This window comes from Chaetodon auriga, chromosome 7 (genome assembly GCF_051107435.1).
Source record: "Chaetodon auriga isolate fChaAug3 chromosome 7, fChaAug3.hap1, whole genome shotgun sequence".
NCBI classification, from domain to species: domain Eukaryota; kingdom Metazoa; phylum Chordata; class Actinopteri; order Chaetodontiformes; family Chaetodontidae; genus Chaetodon; species Chaetodon auriga.
Window position 1 is genome coordinate 26670525 of NC_135080.1, and position 22425 is coordinate 26692949.

Below are 22425 nucleotides of genomic sequence, written 5' to 3' on the forward strand. Positions count from 1 at the left end.
GTTTGTTCTTAGAAAATCTTTCTGTATTTACAGGTTTGAACAGACAAGCAGGTACAGACAAAGAGTGCTTATATACAGAGCAGCACAAGATGTTAAAATGAGTGCTAAAACAATACCGTATTTACAGATGGACTAAAGCGGAAAGTACAGACTAAGAACAAGTTTTATCACAAAACTTCTGGAGCTCTACACAGTATCACAAATTCCATGAACTGTACAGTTAAAAACCAAAAAATGGTAAATCTACATGAAATCCAATGTTTCTCCAATTGAGAGGCACTGAATTATATTTTTACATTATATATACATAGTGTATAAGCATGTATGTTTTCATACATATATAGCTACCTGCGGTGCAAAAGCAGCAAAAGAAATTAGAATGTATGGAATTCAATACTACAAAATAAAAGGTTTGTGCTAAATGGGCTGACTGACAAAATAATGTTACACCATACATGACCAATATACTGGCAAAAGAAAAAGTGAGCATAGGTAAATAATGTTTGCTCAAAGTCCTAATGGTCTGAAGTGAACAGAAGGTTAATGTCAGTCATTCAAAAACAGAGGAGATTGTCAATAATACTTCAAGTTCATGCAAAGATATAAACCATTAAAAATGAAAAAATAAACTTTTCCCTGTTGACCAACCAGCTGTGCAGCTTTCCCTTCATTGTGACTCGGAAGGTGCAAAACAAAACAAGGGAGGGCGGGACTTAATGTGTGGGTTATGGAACAGAGTTGGTGTGCAGTCTGGGCACTTGGTGGGGAGGACCAGTCTCAGTGTCAGCCTCATCCTGGCTGGACGGGCTGCTCACTGTGGCAGTATTGGGTGGTGGTGGTGGTGGTGGTGTGGTGGTTGTGGTGGTGGTGCTGGTATTGGTGCTGGCTGCACTACTACTACTACTACTACTACTACTACTACTGCTGCTGCTGCTGCTGCTGCTGCTGCTGTTGCTGTTGCTGTTGCTGCTGGTGGTGGTGATGGCACCAGTGCAACTGGTGGCAGGCGTGGCAGTTTGCTCTTCTTTGGGCTGCTTACTGGCAAATTCGGTGATGCTGAAGACAAACTGGAGGCAGCCAAGTTTGATGTAGCTGCCATGGTGGAGCAGGGCGGTGCCTTCCCAGCCTGCCCCGCTGCCTCCGATCAAGCTGGAGCTGCTCGCCTTACAGCTGCATGACAGAGCTAAGCCACCCTGAGGCTGGCTGCTCATCACGCCACCGGCCAGCAGCAAACCCGCCACCGAGCTAGGACCCTCATCATCCTCGCGCTTCTTACTGCGACCTGCAGAGGACACAGGGAGAAATTTGGAGATCGGTACCAACGATGGCTGGAATGTGAACACTATCAGTACGATTTAGAAAGGACGGAGGAAACAACAGCGGCTCAGGTTATACAGCAAAAGTAAAGATGAAGGGATACAAGCTTTTCATCTCATCAGAAATGATGACATCAGGCAGCAAAACAGTTGAGACGTCAATACACAAGTCTTGTCAGGCCCAATGAAATCCGTTTCAGACTGTTAATTTTTTCCCAAATTCTGTTTTCTGTTTTAATTTTTCTGAATTCTGTGAACTTAAGCACATTTTGGCCTCAGAAAGTGATTCTCCCTCCCTCCCTCTCAGCACCTCTTCAACATCATCCTGTGTGTGTCCTTGTTTGTGTATGTGCATCTCACCAAAAATATAGCAGATGCTATTGCATCATTATAATGCTTATAATGGTACGGGAAACCCTGAAACCCTTTTATCAACTGCATCTACATTTTGGCTATTTCCACAACAAGTTTCAGAGGAAAAGAAGTGTGAAGAGCTGGCATATTTTTACATCTAATTATGTCGAAGTCTACCGAAGAGATTTAGACATCTCGCACTTCAACAGATTTTCCCAGTTTGAAGAAGGGGAAAAGAAAACGACAACAAAACAAAATGCAACTACTGGATAACTGAAATTCTGGTTTTGTGACTCCTGTCATCATGCAATGGGTTCAGTGCAACCGCTGCAGTGGGGCTGCAAACATTAATCTTTACAATGAAATGTCTGGATTTTTCTTTTAATTAGACCGTATATTCAAATGCAAAATATTCGTTGACAGCCCTATTGCCTTGTAAAATAAAATAACATTTATAGAGTAGAAGCCCTTTGAGATCAGTCTGGGCTCCCTGGTGACCCTCCGACCTGCACATACTATGAATACCTGCGAGAGGTTTCAATAATTTAAGTGTGTTAAGAATGAGATGGACTCACGGATGATGCCTTGCACTTTGGCCACCAGGCCACTGGGTGGAGATGGTGAGGCTTTCTCAGAGAAATCACACGAGTACAGGACGTTGTCCACTGTTGTGCCATGCTCGCTGTAGTTGAGCAGCTCATAATGCTTAGTATTCTATGAGAGACACACAGGCAAACCGTTTACACCATGTCAACAACAACAGTGCCTCCATGTCTTTAACACTATATGTTGGAGAATTGTGGTACAGCACAATAACATACTTCTGCATTTATGAATTATAACAATTTCAAAGGCCAAACCTCATCATAGAAAATACAGGCGTGCTTCCCCGATATGTAGTTGCAATGACCGTAATTTGTAAGGCACACGTCCATGTCAGCACCTTCACAAACACATTAAAGAAACAGTGAATTGTCATTTTACAGCAAAACAATAACGATCATCTCAGAAAAATGACACCTCTATACATATCACACACATCGCTTTAGTTTTAGTCTTGTGTTTGTCTGAACGCCACGTCAAGAACTGTTCCGCTCACAAAAGAGGAAAGTTAACACTTCTTTTGTCAAACCATCTTCTCTTAAAAATTCAAACAGTACAAGGTATCTGTCAACATATGTGTTCTCTGTTTGCTAAATGGTGAATGTTTTGGAGGTCACTGATACAGTCCGCATGTCTTACCAGATCCTATGTATAACGTCCTGTAGCACATGCTAACAGCTCCTCCTTTTCCTGTCAGAGGGTAGAAGACGGCTCGGGCCTGCACCTTCTTCTGACCTGGTAGGAAGGTTTACATTCATTCAAAATCAACGAGACATGAGATTTGAAACAGATTACAGAGCCGTCCCACAGGCCAGTTCATGTCTTACTGTCAGGGTGGGGTGATGGGGTTTTGGGGGCAGCAGCAGTGGCTAGAGGAAGTGGAGTGCTGGGTGCTTTGGGAGGGAAGAGCTGCTGGATCCTCTGCCAGGCCAGGAGCTTGATCATCTCTGCATCCAGCTTGTCCAGCTCTATCCCTGAACGGACGCATGCACACACACACACAACCATTAGGTCCATTTGTTTGTTTCATCAGACATGACATTTCTGGAACACTTTCTGTAACAGTTACCTCCATCCTCATCCTTTCCATCTTTCATGCAGCTGGACAGGTTAGCGATGGAGGAGAGAGCGCTAGGCAGCAGTGAGTCCATCAGTGCAGGACCAGCCTTTATGTCTGCAGAGGGGACACATGCAGAGACAACATGTGGTCAAAGAACTGACACGGATCTGGAGGATTGCACATTTAGCTGGATGGAAACATTATTCATTCGTGTACAAAAAAACAATTTTAAACTATACATTAAGCTTTTTAAATTTGTGTCCAAAACAAAACTGGTTTGTCATATCACACTGCTGTTTGCTGTGGGAAACTGTTCCCAGTGATCACGAGAGGATACACTGTATAGTGGAAAGTGACTGAACACCAACATGCTGAACACCCTTCAATGTGTCAGGACTCATAAAAGCCTGATTTGTTGCAATGCTGTAGGTTGTACGGGTGTTTGGTATTTAATCCATTCAGTAAAGAGGCTGATGTAATAGAAAGAAGTGTCAGTAAAAAAGCAGGATATGATAAAAAAAGTAAACAATATAATAAGTAAAACAGGCATCCACATCATTACACAGAGGAAATATTGATACTGCTCAGTGTAGTATGCATTGATATTGCACATGCGTGAATTTGCCATTTATGGTGTGTGTGCTCTCTGTGAAGAGGACCACACACTTCAATTTCTGTAGCTTGAGCTACTGGATGGTGTGATTCTTCCAAAACAGCTGTTATTATAATTATTATTAATTATTCCAAACTTCCATTCAATGTGACTGAATATCAAATAAGCATTCTAAGCAGGTATAGTGAACATAGAGATCATTTTCACTGCTTCTGTTTTTTCAGATTTAAATAATGAAAAAGTTAGAAATCAATAACTGATGACTTGCAGCTCTAAAGTGAACTCAAATGAACCTGGGAAGCCAATCAGGAGTGACCAGTTTATTAGCTCAGCAATGTGTACCTGGAGTCGACGATGATGAGCCCAGCTTGGTCGGGCCGTGCTCCTGGTTGCCTTTAGGTGGTGTGTCTGAGCGGGCACGGCTGGTGATGGAGTAGGAGGGCTTTTCACTGCTGCTCATACTCTCCTCCTGGAGTTCTATCTGGCTCCTGTGGTCCTGCTGGCTGCTGTGGGGCCATATCGTCGGGGCAGTGGGGCAGCTTTTCTCAGCACAGGCCTCTGTAGTGCTCTCAGGCTCCTTTTTAACTGTTTCTGCTCTTATGTGGTTCAGCAATCCAGAGGCAAGAGCTGAGTCTGGGGGTGTTGTGCTGGACTTCAGTCTGTGCTGCAGCTCAGCCTGCCTGCAGGAGTCTGAGGCACTGTTACAGTCTACAGGTCCGTTGGCTTTGGGAGGCTGACACTCCTCTGTGAGAGGTCCGTTGGGTTTCCTACAGTTCTGACATGGTGTCATGCTGCATTTACAAACTCCCAGCTCTGCTAGGGGATCCACTGAAAAAGACGCCCCCAGGGGGTCATCAAGTGTACTGCAGGGTTTCGAGCAGGGGTCAGGGGAAGAAGTCCTTTCTATAGAGGCCTGAGTTTTCATTTCATCTGATGTTACACATGATTTAGTGCTGGCTTTCTGCTCAGGAGTCCATTCTGCAGGCGATGTTAGGGACGTCAGGGTGGATGCTGTGGTTGAAGCCTTCTGCTTGATGGATAGGTGTCGCATGATGCTGCACTGGAGGGTGATGACATCCTGAAGCCACTGTTCAACACAGCAGAACCACATTTTATGACATGAGAAGCAACCGTCAATTCCTTTCAGAACCCTATCCTATTTGATGAGACATTAATATCACAGGAGCAAATCAATAAGTTTTTATTTGTTGTAATATTTTTAAATAACTTAAAGCTATATTTGGGGTGTATCTGTGCTACTTTCCAGAGTGAGTGAAATAAAAACATGAATTTTATGCCTGTTTGCTGTGTTACAGTGAGGTTAGCTTGGCTGCTAGGTTTTCATTAGGTTTCCTATTAGAGTAAGTTAGTTAGACAAGCAATCAGACTTTGAACAAGTTTAACTTTCTATTTCCCTTCGGAGAGGAGCTGCCACCTGAATGCACAGGCAATCAAGGCAAACCCCACCAATGGTTCAACACACACTGAATCTGCATTGCTGTTAATATCTCAATTGGATTAATTTATATGGCTGTTCTGAAAAAAAGGAAAGTAATGAGTGCCTCTTCCTGCATGCCCATCAATCCACATTAGACTTTTTTGACATGGCAGTAATCATCAATGATTGACCAACACACTTCAAAATCATCAACATGTCTATAAATATACTGCTTATGAGATACAAGCCATTGTTGCAGATGACAATTATCACTCATTAAAAACGGTGTCATGCTGTTGTAAAAGCTTGAAGAACGGCTTTTCTTCTGCCTACCTCCCGCTGCTCAGCTTCTGTGGTGAGGCGCTTTGAGAGCTGATGGTCGGGAACCCCGCTACAAACCAGCTCCAACTGGCGCACCCCTGCAGGAAGCAGCGTGGAAGGAGGATTCTGGTACTGGGACTTAATGGCATCTGGCACCTGAATCCAAACAGTGATTATTAGAAATAACTACATAGCTTTAGCGTGAACTTTATCTGAACAGGGTGTATCACATGATGACTGTGTTTGGGGAGCCAGCCTGGGTAGATTCAAATCTGAGCGCATTCCTGCTCAAATTAAAGTTCAGATGTTGTGACTGAATTGATATTTCATGTCCATGGAATAACTTCAGTTTGATGAAAATGAGGTGTTGCAGTGCTACGTTCAGACTGCTGATCCATCTTCTCTGTTCTGTCAGCACAGAGGATTTAGCAAGAGGAAGCCAAAACATGATTCATGAACATGAATTAAGAGTAAAAGATAGGAACCTCAGTTATTGCATGAAATGATTTTTCCCCGACACCTCCAACTGTTTGTCTGTCGTATTCAGATTACCCCCACATCTGTCTACACCCTCACTCTGAGGCAGCCTGTCTACCTTGATGGTCTTCTTGTTGTGCTGGTGGGTGGTGCGTCGGTTGGGAGCGTTCTGTCGATGGACTCTACGCAGGAAGTCCAACTTTACGGCGTGCTGGGACATCCTGTCCTGGAACTGGTCAAAGAGCTGACAGCGGCTGGACAGGCTCAGGCTCCTCTGATTCAGCTGGACATCAGACAAACATTTGAAAACTAATCACTCAGTTGCACTCTCTTCTGAGACAAACTAATAAACAACAACAACAAAAACTGTCTTCAGCTCTGTATGAGCCAAGACCATGATCCTCACCACTAAGTGCTCAACATGGTTGGGACACATCCATTTGCCAGCAGGTAAAGCTGTGAGTGGAGGGTCCAGACAGTCCATGTGGAACAGAAGGGGACAATAGTCACACTGGATCAGTGGAGCCAACCTGCAACTCCTGTGAGAGGAAGCACAAACAAACCGGTCCAAGACATGAAACATTTCAGAGGTGTGTGTGTGTGTGTGTGTGTGTGTGTGTGTATCTTGGTAAATACGGTCATCTGGTTGTTCATACCTGTTGCACGAATAGCAGACTTTGACTGGTAGAGGAACCAGACCATTGGAATCCAGCTCATGCTGAGGCCTCCTGAACGGCTTCCCTAGCAGCTCCTCTTTTCTCCTGCGTTTACTGCTGCCTAGAAGGCCAAACGAGTTTGAATCATTTGAGACACAATCCAACCCAGATATCCCTTTTCTGTCATGAGTCAAAAATCTGAAATGCTCAATTCATTCCAGGGCACATTTTGAAACCGAGGTGCAGTAATTTGTTTTTATATCCACTTTCCACAACTTGCCTCATCGCCTTCTAGTTTGGTTTCTGGGTTGTCAGACTCTGACCAAGAAGGAATGTGTGGATAGTTTTTCAACCTTGGGCTCAGAATCTAACGAGAAGTCACAATGGATCAGTATTTGTAGAAAACCTATTCACAGTTTGATTGCTCTTAAAAATAAATAACAAATGTACGTTAAACTCATATTCACAAGACAACGTGGTAGCTCTGACTGGTGGGAGTCATCAGCAATTTGGGACCTAAAAATAGGTTACCGGCCCACAGGGGTTGGACAAACCAAATTTCACTTTTTGCCATCAACAAAACTGGATAATACATATATTAGATTTTTTTTCTTCACCTTGAGATTTGAATTGGAATTGAAATAAATACAGTGTCATTTCACAGTGAAAGTTAGGAATTCATGTTGACTGACCTGGCAGTGCAGTGGTGCAGGTGAGCTCGCTGGGCAGCTGGAACTGTGTCGGGTTTCTCTCCATAGCGGCTGCTATTAGCAGCTGAAAGGGCCTCTTGAGGAGGCGTGGCGTCGGAGTGGATAGCATAGCACCCTCCAGCTCTGTGCCCAGAATTTCATCTTCTGGCTCTACTACCTCCTCCTCCCCGTCATTCTGCTCCTCTGAGGGGGTTGGGGTTGACGAAGTGTTCGAGGTGGGTGTCCCAGGCCGGCTGCTAGGCCGACTGCTGGTCCTGCGGTCCAAGAGGCGTACCTGGGCCACTCGTAGACCAGGCCCAGCCGCTCCAGCCCCTGGAGGCAGGCCATCAAGCCGCAGCGGGCCAGCATTGAGCTCCAGCTCCACGGCCGGGGATGCAGAACACTTAGACAAAGGCCTCTCTGGTAAGCCATTGGTCTGTTCTGACTTTTGCTCTCGCTTCTGATCACAGCAAACACAGACCAAAAGGCAGATTTATTAGTTCATACAGCATACAAATATGTTTCTCTTCATCTCAACAACAGCATGACAGAAGCACTGGACATGTAAAACGGAAGACTTGCCACTGACCTTTTTTCGAACATTGCAGCGATGACACATCCACTCTCCCGGGGGAAGCATTTCTTCACTTAGAGGTGGGTTGCTGTGGTAAGAAGATAAAACACGATCATCAGCAACCAGCTTGATAATTACTGCAGGAAAGTGAATAAACACTATCATTCAACACCCATGCATGCAGCGATGATATTATGCTTCACATTATGTTTCATATTTCTTAAAAACTCTCATTTAAAGAACTTTGCAAAAAATATGTATTTTCTTATTGGTTACAACAACACCTCCTGCCTTGTTATCCAACATCTCAATGTTGCTAACAGCATACAGTGATTTAAACACACGTTCAAAATGATAATAAAAAGACTGTAGGAGGTACCAGTGACCACTCAGCTAGTCAACATCACCTCTGCTGCCTCCATCTAGTGGACTCACAGTTGCACACACCAAAATAAAATGTCTGATGATGTGCAAAGTAATCTCAATTTCCAACTTGATTGCATTTGCATCTCAACAGCATGTACATGAATGAATTCATGTGAAAAGATTCACAAATATTCTAACTATCCATACATAACAATAATACATTCTCCAGTTAAGTGACCACAGCAGATATTGCCATAAATCAAAGCAAAGCATGATCAGACAGACAAGGGATTAAAAAAGTGGGTGACACAACAAGGAGTCAAGGAGTGCAATGTTAGACTGATTTCTAACAGGCAGAAGGCACGTGAAGCCAGGACTCATCTACAGCCGAAAATCTCCCATTCACAGGCAAAGATGATCCAAAGTGACCCCGTGGAACATCATCTGTGAGATAACATACAGCCATGCAGCAAGTTTCTTCTCCATATGCAGCGATATATGACACTACAAATTGTGAAGATGAAGCCATTCACAGGCCCGATCATATATGGTTAAAACGTTTCTGCATGGTCGCTTCCAAGTGACAGTGTGAAACCAAGCAAAGTTCAAATAACCATGCAGCAGATGTTAAACGAGCAGCCAAGCACAGCGGCACCGAAAGACCGCAACGGGACCAACTTCGTAACATGTCCCCAATAAACACTGCCGTGCCGCTACTCCATCTCAGGAAACGACAAAACATTCCGTTCGTGATATTTGTGGAGCCTTTCTATCTCAAAGCTGAATTTTAAAGGTTGGTAAGATGGCGGTGGAATAGAAAAGAGAGCAGTGAGGTCGCCATATTGTAAACAGAGGCAGCCTCGACTCCATTTTTAGCAGCAGCGGCTCCGCTGGCTGCAGCCACGACAGGAGAGGAGCGACTTCACGCTCATTCCAGCCCCTTTCACGCGTTTCTTTAAGGCCCTGTGCGTCGTATTAAAAGTGCCTTTTTATTGACAGCAACGAATAAAAATATATGCTCCCTGCAACATTAAACTCGACAACTATACGACAGCCACGTCCAACCACACACACATAACGGCTCCCAGTCTCCGAAAAGGAGTATAAACATGACGATGAGCTACATTAAGTCAGTCGACATCGTCATACATCAATTTGGCATTTGTCGCCTTTGGCCTCAAAACCTTTTTCAACAACCCTCAAATTTAATGTCCACTCTCCTTTGCGTTTACCAAAATAACGCTGGCGATGACTTCAAGATACGTTTGAATATGGTGAATCAACTTTACCAAGAGCTTCTGAAGGCTCACTGTCGCCCTCCGCGGCTCATGTGTTTAGACGAACACACAGAGCATGAGGAACCCACCGATGGTTATACATTTACACATTTGCTTATACGTACTGAACAACAACGACTCGTAAAACATCTTTAGTTTATCTGGCTCTAGGCTCTGGCGGCAGAATTTAATTCACCAGTGAAATGTCAGATGCTCATCTCTGTCAGACCAAGAACAGGAAGTTAAACCGTAACTTCACCTGAGGAAAAAACCCTCACAGAAGTTAGCATTTAGCATCTAACTTGTGCATGAAGCTAAAGATGGCTCAAAGTTGCAGTCTGTTTCACACTCTGCATGCATTGATGCGTGCAGAAGTCGCCCCCCCTCCCCTACTTTGCCTCTTTTGTTCAAATAAGTGTAACTAACCAGCACTGGAGGTGGAAGGCTGCAGGACAGTGGTCACAGCACAGCAGGTCTCCCCCCTCCCGGCAACTATCGCAGGTGTCGTGGTTGGTGGCCCTGCCGCTCCTCCGGACGTCTCTCACCAACTTCCGACTCCTCTTCTCCACCTCCTCTGACTTCGGGGGCGCCAGCAGTGTTTGGATTTGCTGTAAAAGTTTGTCATTAGTTTAATATGAGATCACGGCAGCGCTGTCTGCTTGTTTGCCCACAGAGTTGGAAAATATGCTGCTTTGTGTCCGCTGTGCCATTCCATGCTAAGATTGTGGGGAGCGGTAACGTTAACTTGTGGCCTCCATTATCAACCCAAACTACCAAGTTAGCTAGGCGAGAAATTCATGACAGTCAGCTATGATGGGCTGGTAATAAGGGCAATTAAGGTACTAGAAAATACATTAAAGAATTGGCAATAAGGGGATATTTCATTCAATCAAGGCCTCCGGGCAATGCAACCTCACCTCCATTAAGCCCCCAGAGGTATCCAGATCGTACACAATCGTCGGGGTCTCCATTTTGTCCCACATTCATCCAGGAGCAGACGTTGCAAAAGGAATTTGCGGTACAAATCCCTGCCAGGCACACAACGATGAGAGTAAATCCCGCAATAACTTTCTTTTTCCAATTGTTTTTGACCAGCGGATGGTTGGCCAAGCGATGCTAGCTCTCGTTAGCTGGCTAAAGGAGCTAACTACGAAAGCAAGACGTCAACCAGTCAAGGTTGTGAAGCTAACGGGCTCACTAGCTTGTGTTATGGGCCAAAAAAGACAACAAAAATCAACAATAGTCGTGTAATTAAAACACTGTCTTCTTAGCACCAGTTATTATGTGCTCATGCCAAGCCTGCATACAGTATTTTCTATCAACAGAGTGTTGCTATTAGATACAAAATCCATCTGCGGCCTAGCTGGCCAGCCATGATTCTTGTTTCTGCTCTTGCAAAAAGCAGCCTTGTAAACCTGCAAACCCCTCCGCTCCCATTGTCAACAGAAGATGTAGCCAAAAAATACAGAAGGAAATTCGGCGTGGCGCGGTCCAATGTACGATATCCGATAGCGTTCGGAACCTATAATCCTGAAATGAGGTATGTGGAGATGCAAATTTGGTTGATGTTATTGTTGTGAAAAAGGCTGTGCATCTACAGTGGCTGCTAGCAACATCCTCTACCAGTTGGCGCAACCGCGAATCGCCTGACGCGCATGCGCATTGCAACGGATATAGATAATTACGGGGATGTATTGTGAAAAGGAGCGAATAGATTGTGTACATCGCATCCGACTTCTGCTTTTGTACCAGAATGACACTAATAGATATCACCGATCATGTCTACTTCTCCTGTCAGCCACTATTGTTGTCTACATACTGTTGCTACGGAGAGTAATATTTACTGCTGCTTGTATTAATAGCCCTAAGGAACGTTACTGATATCTATTAGCTACATGTCACTACTGTACTTCAGTCACCCTTACCACTGTAACTGACATATGAATTGCTGCCACTCTTCCTGCAGCTCACACCTTACCACACTGTGACTGCTCCTAGAATATGACCATTGTCAGTGTCACTTGACACTGCTTCTTTTGTCTTAATAGTAGGCTACTGTTTTTACTACAGCCAGCACTACTACTACTGTGTCAGCAGCATTATTACTACTAAGAACAGGATTGGTAATACTACAAATTGTACCACAACTATTAGTACTATTATCACTACTGTTACTGCTGTAACCACCAGCTTACTGCTTCTAACCCCTGGGATCATTGAATCAGTTCACCTCATTGAACATTCACATGTTTTCTGGAGGAAGATTTCCCTATTGATATCTTAAGTGTGTTATTGACATCATAAACGTCACTGAGCAATTTATTAGGCAAAAGTATTAAAAAAACAGTACATAAAATAGCAGAACAACTTTAAATGTATACATATGCAGGTTGTTAATGAGGGTGTGCATTGTGTGTCAGTGTCAGATTTTGCAGTCTTTGTTGTAAAAGAAAGGAAAATGAAGAGGAATAACACCACAACGTAAACAAATGGATGTCTGTGGGGCGGGAAGAGTGACCGACTGCTAGGATTTTATAGGCTGGACACATGGAGCCCAGGTGTTTCCAGGCGGCACTGATGGCTCACCAGTACCAAAGTGAGGTGAACCAGTGGGAATGTTGCTGAACCAGTACCATCAGGCGCCAACACAAGATTTCACATTATACAGTTTGGTGCATACTATAAGTAAACTTTTTCAGAAATTGGACCAGAGAATGTTACAACATAAAACACTCTATGCACAGATGATAAACAATAAAGATGACAGTCATTATTTTGAGTCTTACTAATCAGAATACAAACAGCCAATTCCTGGTGGACGGCATGAGGTAAAGGTCAAGATGTAATGCCAGACTGTTCCCGATGATGCTTCAGCTGCATGCCGGCCTCATGGATGATGGGTCATTTGTGGCCCTTGCCAGCAGAGGGAGGCAGTGATCTGTTGTGTTTGAGAAGTTCACCAGATGAATTCTGTTGAATTTTACAGTGACGATTTGATCGCCTCAGGAACGTCTGCTCATGTAATTGTGTACATAGAAACATAAAAATCAGTACATTTAGATATTCTGCTGTTCTTAATTGATTTTAATCCACAGTTATCAGTGTTCTTAGCCTTCACAAACCCACAGCCAGTTGAGCTCCACGAGCTAGGTCAAACCTTCAGTGAGACAAGGGTTACAGTTTGCTGACTTTAAAACTGGACCTTTCACTGCTCAAGTTCTATGATAATAAACACTTCTTACCAATTTATCCCTTGGACACTCATCTAACTTCAGGAGGCAATTATTTCAAGCTCATTATAGGCCCTATAGAAGGGGCAGCACTGACCTCAGAGCCAGTTTAGAGTGGTTTTGAGTTTTCTATTAATTAAAGCAAAGCATTAGTTACAGGCATAGAGCACATTTTCTCAATCTGATGAAAATAAATTAGTCTTGGATTAATTCTCATATCTTAAGAGCCCCGCAATGTCAACTGTATGAGCACATTGACATTTATAACCATATCTCATTTAGTAATTGTGTCCAGCATGAAGACACTATATACTCAAAACATGAAACAATACACTGTTGTAACAAGCAGGGTTTGTCTTCACCATGAAGGTCATTTTGACATCTCATTGTGGTAACAAATTGCAACCTTGGCTTGCCATACTTACTTTATCTGATTCTGATGATAGAGCCCTTGAAATTTGGCACAGTATCAATCAAACACTGTCCATATAACAACTTTGGGGGACTGCCTGTGGCACTTTTTTGTTTTTCTAGGGCCAATAATGAAAAATATGAGACCTGCTATTGCCTTTCAATCATATGGATCTGCTGTGCACCATTTTGTCTGTGTCTCTATAAGATTGGACTGGAAACTACAATAGGAAATTATGCTGTCTTTCTGAAAGTGAGATGGGAAGCTTGATGTCTGTGTGTACAGCGCTGGAGTCAGGACATGGTTAGCCTAGCTTAGCATAAGAACTGGAAGCAGGGAAAACAGTCAGCCTGGCTCTGTTCAGAGTTATGACAAAAAGTCTACCTAAACTTTTAACATTGAAGCCCACAGGAAGCCAAAAATATGCAATGCTGGCTTTCCCACTTGTTGTATATTGTTCAGCACTTCAGCAAGGCATGAACATCGTTTTCATGGAAGAAATGTTAAAGTATGTAATTTTGATGAACACAGGTGAGGTTTAGGGATTTAATCAATGCCTGGAGAAGAACTGTAATGATAATATCATTATTCTTCTTCTCTTCCATATCTTTTCTGAATTTCAGAGAAAAAAATGTGGGCATTGACTCAGAGGTCTGGATCCAGGCTGGGTTGGTAAAGATAAGATAAAATAAGATATATATTGATATAATTAAAACTTGAAGACCTTGAATATTTGAACTGCGCATGCTAAGATGTGGATAGTAAAACTCAGTGTTTTGTACTATTGCACACTTGAAAATGTGTAACACAGTAGAAAAAAAGAATACATAAGTGCAGTAAAAAGATACGTTATATTGCACATATTAGCAAATGTTAAACATAAATAGTGCAAAACAGTAGGTCTGTAGCGTGAGACAACATAAACACAGTGCTACAATGGAGTTAAACAGTCAGTCAGCTGTTGGAATGAAAGACCTGCCGTGGCGTTCCTACTTACACTGGATGTCTGTTGCTGAAGGAGCAGCTTAAGGCCGCTGTTCGTCTCATGCAGGGGGTGAGAGGGGTTGTCCATCCTCATCTCACTCACCCCCTGGATGGTGTCCAGCTATACAGTATATATATATATACAGTATATAAAGTCATCTCGCCCTCCAGTGCACCCAAACATGCTCAGTGTGACAATCATTGGGGTCATTTACCTGCACACCGACCCTTAGATTTCTAGGATAATTCATGTTAAAAACTGTTCTCATAAGTCTTGCTGCTGCATGTCTGTACTCTCAGTCCATAGACGCACTGCTGCCTTGACAGGTATAATACATGCTGAACAGCAGATGCATTGCTGTTTCTTCATGTCACGCCTTCATTACACAGCCAATAATCACATTTAATGGTACTATTTTCACTTCTTCATTACTGCACACTGTGACTGACCTCTTTTCTGGAGACACAGCAGAGGAGGCCCATTGAAACTTCATTCAAAGGAAGGCAAAGATCATATCCAATTCAACAATTATAGGAGTGCTGTAAAGACATGTACCAGTAAAAATGATGGATTTTTTAAATTAATGACACATGATGTTTCTTTTATTTTTTATTTTTTTGGAACAATGTCTGTGTCCATGACCTTCTAGAAAGGTGGCCAAACGTGCAGGAGAACAGACCCTCTGACTGTCAAAAACGCTGATGTGTTTACATTTTTTCCGTAAGCTTTAATCACAGCAGTGAAAATAACATGCCATTTTTGTATGCTCGCTTTTTAAACTAAAGACTGAGAAATATAGTATCATCTTAGTGGTAAATGAATTGTTGCCTTCCATATTAATGAAAAAGTAGGCATGCAGATTTCAAATATTTGTGTGTTCACATTTCCAGACTTTTAGGAGGGGGTATGCAGAAACTTTTCTCAAAACAAGAGGCTATAGGCTAAAAAAAAAAAAAAAAAAAAAAAAAAAAAAAGAACATTCTGAGAGCAAGAAAAGGGCAGAATCCTGAGTGTGATGGAAGTTTTGACCTTCTAAAAGTGATGGCGTTGATAGATTCTTTTCATTTGTTCTTCATAACTGTGACATAGATGCGACTTTAACAGCTGCGTGTTCTGTTAATACCTGTCAACCTAAAATGTAGGCCTCTAGCAAAGTGCTCAGAATCAGCCAAACCCTAAATGGAAGTTTTATCATTAGCTAAATGAAGGTTTTGCTCTGTACCTATCCATCTGTCCCTGTACACTCTCACACGTGCTTCTAATGTTAAAATGATTTCACGTCCTGCTTGACTCCGCTACGCTTGCAGTTTTCTAGTTTTTTACTTACCTAATTTATCAAGTAAAGTGTAAAGAGACACAAACAAGGGACAGCAGACAACTTTTCAACCCTCCCAGTGGTATTATTGTTGGCTCCAATGTTGCAAAGACAATTGGGTTTCTTCTTTTGTTTCCATCAGAGCCCAACAGCTACCTACAACACAGGATGCACTGTATTTGTTTCCAAATTTCAGTGTAGAAACAATCAATTCCATTTTGGAAAAAAGACAGAAGAACGAAGCATGTTCATTCAAAAGCTAAAGTGAAATTGTCATAGTTTTAAATGGAGTAATAACATAATTTGTGTATTGCTTTGCACAAACAAGCACACTACACTACACCCTTAACTACAGCAGGGGTTGGCATCCGGGTGGAGTTGAAGAAAACATTAAGAGAAAAAAACTGATTCATTTAGTCTATAATTCAGACTTGAAAGCAGATAAAAATGGTTAGCCATACTTGTGATCCAGTCTGCCTTCATTTTCCTGGGAGATCATACCGGGTGGCAGACAAAACTGTGTAGTGAAGCGCTCATGGTTTCATTATTCTTTTCTACAATTTCAAATTTCTGCATTGCAAATATCTCACACAATTCGCCAGACACAAACAACTGACTCACATACAGTGCAAACAAGGAGAGTAATGAGTCAGCAAATAAGACAAAGCATACGTTGTATTTTCTGTACAATAACTTTTATTGAAGATGTTTGTGAAGTAGCTTAATCAGTACTTTATGTACAGTGAATCAAAAATAGGTTAATTATTATCGTTGTCATAACACCAGCTTGCATGGATACATATTATCATAGGACAATATATGCTGTATGGGTGAATGACAGTAATGCTCTAAATTTAGACGCCATCTTCAAACAGGCAATGTGAACAACAGCTTACCTTGATGTGTAATTTCCTTTTGGATCACAGAAAAAAGAATGCATGGAATGTCACTGAACGTGTTTACACTCAGTTTGCAATGCTAAACTGATGCTGATAAACCAAATATCCAAATATCTTTGTATTTAATTCTGCATGTTACATATGAGCGTATTAAATCAGTAGTGTCATTTTAAAATATAAATCAAATGATCTTCATGGGTATTGGATGTTGTGTATAGGGAAACGTTTATTGATAATATACCTGTAGTCTATAATCTTAATTTTCATATTAGCACTACCTTTTAAAGAAATGGTTCAACATTCTGTAAAATATGCTTATTTGCTGTCCTGGAGGTGAGATGGGAAGAATGATGTTAGTGTGTGTACAGTCAGGACATGGTTAGCCTAGCTTAGCATAAACACTGGAAGCAGGTGGAAACAGCTAGCCTGGCTCTGCTCAAAGTGAAAATGAAAAAGTGTTCCAACAGTTTTAACAGTGAAGACTCACTGACAGCAAACAAATGATGTTGAATTGGCTTTTCAACTTCTTGCTGTGTGCTTGTCATTGTCATCGGCTGAAATTGTGTAAATAAGCAGGCTATGAAGTTCTTCAACAGTTTACATGACTTTGAGCAAAGCAGTGCTTGTTTTCCCGTCTGTTCTTGTATCAAGGTGTACATTTTTCATGCCTGCTGAAGGCTAAACTACTTTTCCTTTTGCAGTTTTTCAGAATATCATGGAAGGGCCCCCAAGAAAAGTTCACCCTCATTTGCACAAAGCTAACAATATTGGGGTGGATAAACTGTTATTTGTCAAGAAATAATTACATCCCTAAAACCACAAATAGTTGCTTTTCTATTTTTCTGCATCAGTGTAAATTAATAAGACACAACATGTTTTCAGTGAGCTTTAGAGGTGTGACGGATGTGTTTTTGAGCCTTGCTCGCTGTTTCCATGTTTCCAGTCCTAATGCAAAGCTAGGACAACCATATCCAGCTCTGTACTTAACATACAGAATGAGATTGATGTCAATCTCGTCATCTCACTCTCAGAAGGAAGGGCCTTTTATTTAAGGCACATTTTGATTTCTTATCTCAGAAGGTTGAATCAGTTCAAAGAGCAACATTTTTGGGCACACTGATAAAAGCAAATGCCATTGTTGTTCTGTGACATTCAATTGTAAGATCTTACTTTTGGTAGACTTCCCATAAATCCATAAGCATTCTTCTATAAATGGTGACAGGAGACATATAGTGTATAATGCACATAACACAACATAATATTCATGGTTATATGCACTTAATGGCACTAGCTTTGCATTGATTCCCTGCGTTCTGAGATGGTACTTTGCACTGAAAGTCCTCAGAAAGCAAGCACAGGATTAAAAACTGTACAAACTGCTGCTGCTGGACTATTACTGTTGAAGGACTAGAAAAATAATCCGGTGGCTCAGCCTCTGTAGGGCTGGTATGGTGTCCTCTGCTTGATAACTAAAGGGAGGCTCATATTCAGTGTAGAGAACAGGGTGGAGGTGTCAAGGAAGTCACCAAAGGTGTGAGCGTGACAGACCTTGAAAAGGCCAGCAGGGTTCTTATATGTCCATACTGAAACACTGAAAGTGGCTTCAGAACTTCAGATTGAAACTTCATATTCTCTTGTTTCCTGTGAAGAGAATGAACACTTGAGGTCACAGAGAGAGAGAGAGAGAGAGAGAGAGCAGCTTATGCAGCAGGGCTTGGCAAACATTTTCTCTACCTCCAGAAAAAATGATGATACAGGATACACCAATGTCACATCATAGGTCACAAAGGAGAAATCTTGATGTGCAAAAACTGGGGACTGTAAACACACATCAACAACCCCCAACTTGCATTTCATCACCTTCTCAAAATAATTACTGAAATCATCTTTTGGCAAAATTTATTTATTTATTTAGTTTTGCCTAAATCAACTCCTTATGATGCTGCCAATCTCTGGTAAAAGTTTTCTGATAAACATGAAAAAATGAGGCGATTATTTTAAGAAGGCAACGATTTGGAAAAAAAAAAAAAATTGTTACAGATGTTTTCTGTGCCTTGATTTTTTATTTATTTTTTTTAATTTTTTTATATCATTTACTTACAGTCTGAATTGCGCTTTAAGCCCACTGGTTTCTATTAAAAATGCCTCAATACATTGATTGATTTTTTTTTGTTGAAAACATGTTAGTAGCTGTTGTTTGGGTCTCCTTATGTAATTTGCTGACCATTACAAAACCACCAGAGTAAAACTCTTGTCAGACTAAGCCTTAAGTCCATGACACTTGACACACATGCAATGCAAAGGGACAAACTCACCTCGTTGTTCTTCAGGATTGCCAACATGGAAGAAGAAGCAAAAGAATAATTTACCACAAAGAAAGAATGCCATCAGTTGGAATGATGCTGTATTTTATTATGCAGTATACATTCCAAGGCAATTTACTAATATGTACTGGTAAAACCCAATATTGCTGGTTAAAAATGAAAGAAACTCCTAGTTCTTAAATACAAATTAAAAAAACAAAACAAAACAAAACTGCTGCTATTATTCAAATGGTTGCTTAGAGGAACTTCTGTTTTATGGAGATTATCAGCAAATATGTGTTCTGCTCTTGACCTGAAAAAAACTCACAGTGCCTACAGTGTCCCAGTGTGCAAAGCTGCACCTGTGGCCAAAGGCACCACAAAAGAGCAAATGTGCAATCTATCATTTTGTATTTTAGATTTGTGAATTTGTTTAGGTAAATTTGTAGAAACTTCAGCTGACTTGTACATAGATGCATTACTGTGCCACTCCTTAACATTATCTCCAGAGGAATGTAGGGCCTGGATATATTATTGCCACAGCAGGTTATGCTATTTTGGTGACCAATTTGGTTTACTGCCACAAACTTTTTGTAAGCAAATGTAATTTCTCAAATGACTCTTTCGCTGAGCTAAATTCTACTGTTATTCTTCTTGTTGCGTCCATGCCTCTCTCTGGGATTTTGGACCACATCTGGTAACATTCTCACAACAAATCTTGAACAATTTGGAGAATTTCCACAAACTGAAAAGCACTCCTTCTGCATGCAAAAATGGCACACCAAGAAACTCCCTGGGACTGAAGCATTCTTGAGAACTGTTGGTCTCCAACGATTGTTATTGACCCTTCCAACCTCCAGGCCTCGGTACAATGTGTGCGTAGCCTGTTATCAAATCCTCTCATCAGCTAAAATGCACACAGCAGACTCTACATGTCCCCAGGTTCAGTGTGTGTCATTTAGTTTGTGGTGATTATATCGAACATAACTTTATTTGGTGAACGTGTGCTATGTGAGGACAATATAACAAAAAACATCAACGATATAAGTCTAGAATTTGAAACAGCAGTTGTCCACAAGACTAGGCCAAAGGATAATGCCAGACCCTTCCCTATTAATTAACCCTAACCTCATATTGTACTCTATTGGTGAAAATTCCATAACAAATTTAAAAGTAATTAACTCATCAAAAACACACAGTGAACTTCAGGTTTTTTGACGCCTGGGGCAATTACTGGCTCTGCTGCACTGGTAATCCTGCCTCAGGGCCCCCCAAAGCTTCAAGGCCAATCTGTGCTAATTTAATTGAAACTGTAATAGCACCAATAAGGCACAACTAACATGAGTAGGGCCTCTCAGTTCTGCTTCATTACCTGATCTTGTCAAGTCCTGTCCAGAAGAGATTTTCTGTATTAAAATCTATTTTGAAGATTCACAGTATTTACATTTTGTGCTAACATGTTGCATATTCCCAAACTGATCAACTGTTTTTGTTATCACAGCAAGTCTGAATCCAGAAAAACTGTTCACATTACGCAGGGAGTCAGGGGAATGGGAGGATAACAGGGGCCCAACAACTAGTTTTTGCCCCAGAATCCGGTTATGCTGAAAGACATTCTCTGGTCTCAAACCAAGGATCCAGTGATGTTGGATATTGGGAGAGAGAAGCAATAGGGTACTCAGTGGAAAACAGAAGGTGGACAAAGGGCCAGGTGCTCCAGAACAATGCAGCGGGCAGAAGACCCCGCACCAGGCCCAGCTGAAAACACATATATGCAGATGTATCCTAACCATTTCACAGAATCAGAATCAGAAATCAAAACTGGCTTTATTGGCCAAGCAAGAAGGAATTTGACTCTGGTTTAAACATTGAACTCACTGTACTTGCATAGGAAAAAAGACGTGCAAAAGCTGAACAATAAGTTAAATACTGCAAAAATATAAAATAAACAATATATAGAATGAAATCACAGTGAAGTTATTTATGTTGACAGTGACAGTGAGTGATGAATGTACATGCACTTGCTGACTCACCATTGTCTCACAGACGGATTTGTCAAACGTGGACTGTCCAGTGATGTTTTCATATGGTAAGCTGGAGGACAGGGAGAACCGTAGTGGCTTCCTCTGAACCCTGAGGACAGAGAATACATGGATGACAAAGGAGAAAGACAAATGGAGTATGCTTTGATTTCTTCTTGATGTGTCTGAGTCATACGTTATGTTCTGGTTTGGTCACACTTTGGCCTCCTATTCTCATCAGTCTGTGCTGAAATCCTGGATCCTCATCCTATGAAAGCTATTTTTAAAATGCAGTTTGTCCTCTTGGCTAAATTTAGTTTTTTTTTTCCTCTCTTTGAATTCATCCCATTTAAATAGAAGCTGTTCAAACCCTCTTTTGTCCAAGAGATCAGAAGTTACTAAAATATACTACTGTGCACCATGTGGGAGTCTCGAGAGACATTCAATAAAACGAGGTGTCTTTCTGTTGAACACGTTGAAAGCCTGCCTTGTTTCTGAAGGAGCTGTGGCATTACACTGCAAAAACTATGTACTTTTCTCATTATTTAACATACTTATGCATCTGCTTTAATATCTATCTATCTATCTATCTATCTATCTATCTATCTATCTATCTATCTATCTATCTATCTACTGCTGCACACACAGAGGATCATTAGACATAATGAGACAATTCATGATTTATTGTGTCATATCGGTGATAAAAAGTAACTGAGGCGGCATTTATTTCTAAAAAAACGGAAACATTTTTCCCATCTTCACTGGTCAGTTGAACCTACTTTGAGAAGTAGAGGTATATCCCAGTGATGAGGATGAGGAGGACAATGATGGGGATAAAGACAGCAAATGCTACTTGGGCCCCCTCTATTCTAAGGTCTGCCATCGATACTGTTGGAGAAAGAGAGGGGACATGTCAATACATGATTTACTGAGACGTGAAATGTTTTCATGAGCTCTTCTATTGTTGTTATGCATCATGTTTCAGAACCCACAGAACTTATCTCATTAGAAACCAATTCGCAGATTTTAAAAGTGCAAAATAAATTAAGGTTGTTTTGCCGTAATTGCTGAAAACTTGACATTTTGGGAATACTTTCTGGAGGTTTTGTTGTGCTGCAACACAGGAAATATTGCTGGCACAAACACTAGTTAGACTCTTCCATGCTCATGCAGACTTTAAGTGTGCAGGTAAAATGAACTTCTTGGCATTACTTACCATCCAATCTGTGCGCATCATAGTCTGCTGGGTGGGCTGAGGAGAATACAGAACCAATGTTAAACATGGACAGGCTTAGTGAGTTAAAAAACAGAAAATAAATAAACATTCAACAACCTTCACATCAGTGACTCATGTAATAACATGATGAACCAAAATGTAGAAGTTAATGTACAACTTTAATTCAAAGGAGCTAAAGGTTTCTTCAGTAAACTGAGTGATTATAGAATGTTGTGCCTCATTTCTGAGAGCGCAATCGGACATTTTAAGATCAGGAAAAGAGTTTTTTTCTAAGCACAT

The 22425-nt window shown here is 41.4% G+C and overlaps 2 protein-coding genes across 3 annotated transcripts in view; both read right to left on the reverse strand.

Moving 5' to 3' along the window:
- Positions 1–11391, reverse strand: phf12b (PHD finger protein 12b). The gene is made up of 15 exons (XM_076734471.1): positions 10662–11391; positions 10171–10352; positions 8117–8189; positions 7531–7987; positions 6839–6959; positions 6589–6721; positions 6301–6465; positions 5718–5861; positions 4289–5033; positions 3343–3447; positions 3101–3247; positions 2913–3008; positions 2531–2613; positions 2246–2384; positions 1–1282 (listed from the first exon to the last, which is right to left on the reverse strand). Exons 1-15 carry the CDS (start codon positions 10725–10727, stop codon positions 726–728), a joined length of 3213 nt encoding a protein of 1070 aa, XP_076590586.1. The 5' UTR covers positions 10728–11391; the 3' UTR covers positions 1–725.
- A 4359-nt stretch (positions 11392–15750) lies between these two features.
- The window catches only part of LOC143323674 (seizure protein 6 homolog), a 248807-nt gene continuing 242132 nt past the window's right edge, over positions 15751–22425 (reverse strand). The window contains exons 14-18 of one of the 2 annotated variants that reach the window (XM_076735669.1): positions 22126–22161; positions 21689–21797; positions 20922–21021; positions 18901–18909; positions 15751–18226 (exon numbers count right to left, since the gene is read on the reverse strand). In XM_076735669.1, coding sequence (XP_076591784.1) covers positions 18197–18226; positions 18901–18909; positions 20922–21021; positions 21689–21797; positions 22126–22161 — 284 coding nt within the window. In that variant the 3' untranslated portion in view covers positions 15751–18196. The remainder of the gene's footprint in view (positions 18227–18900; positions 18910–20921; positions 21022–21688; positions 21798–22125; positions 22162–22425) is intronic. The other variant, XM_076735670.1, reaches the window with a different exon arrangement.

Bases quoted from the DNA above. Each gene is read 5' to 3' on its own strand.
- phf12b (XM_076734471.1), bottom strand. From the start codon at position 10,727: ATGTGGGACAAAATGGAGACCCCGACGATTGTGTACGATCTGGATACC. The intron at 8,190-10,170 runs GTTAGTTACACT...TTCTTACCACAG, and splicing joins GCCTTCCACCTCCAGTGCTG to CAACCCACCTCTAAGTGAAG. The intron at 5,034-5,717 runs GTAGGCAGAAGA...TGTGTTGAACAG, and splicing joins CAGAAGCTGAGCAGCGGGAG to TGGCTTCAGGATGTCATCAC.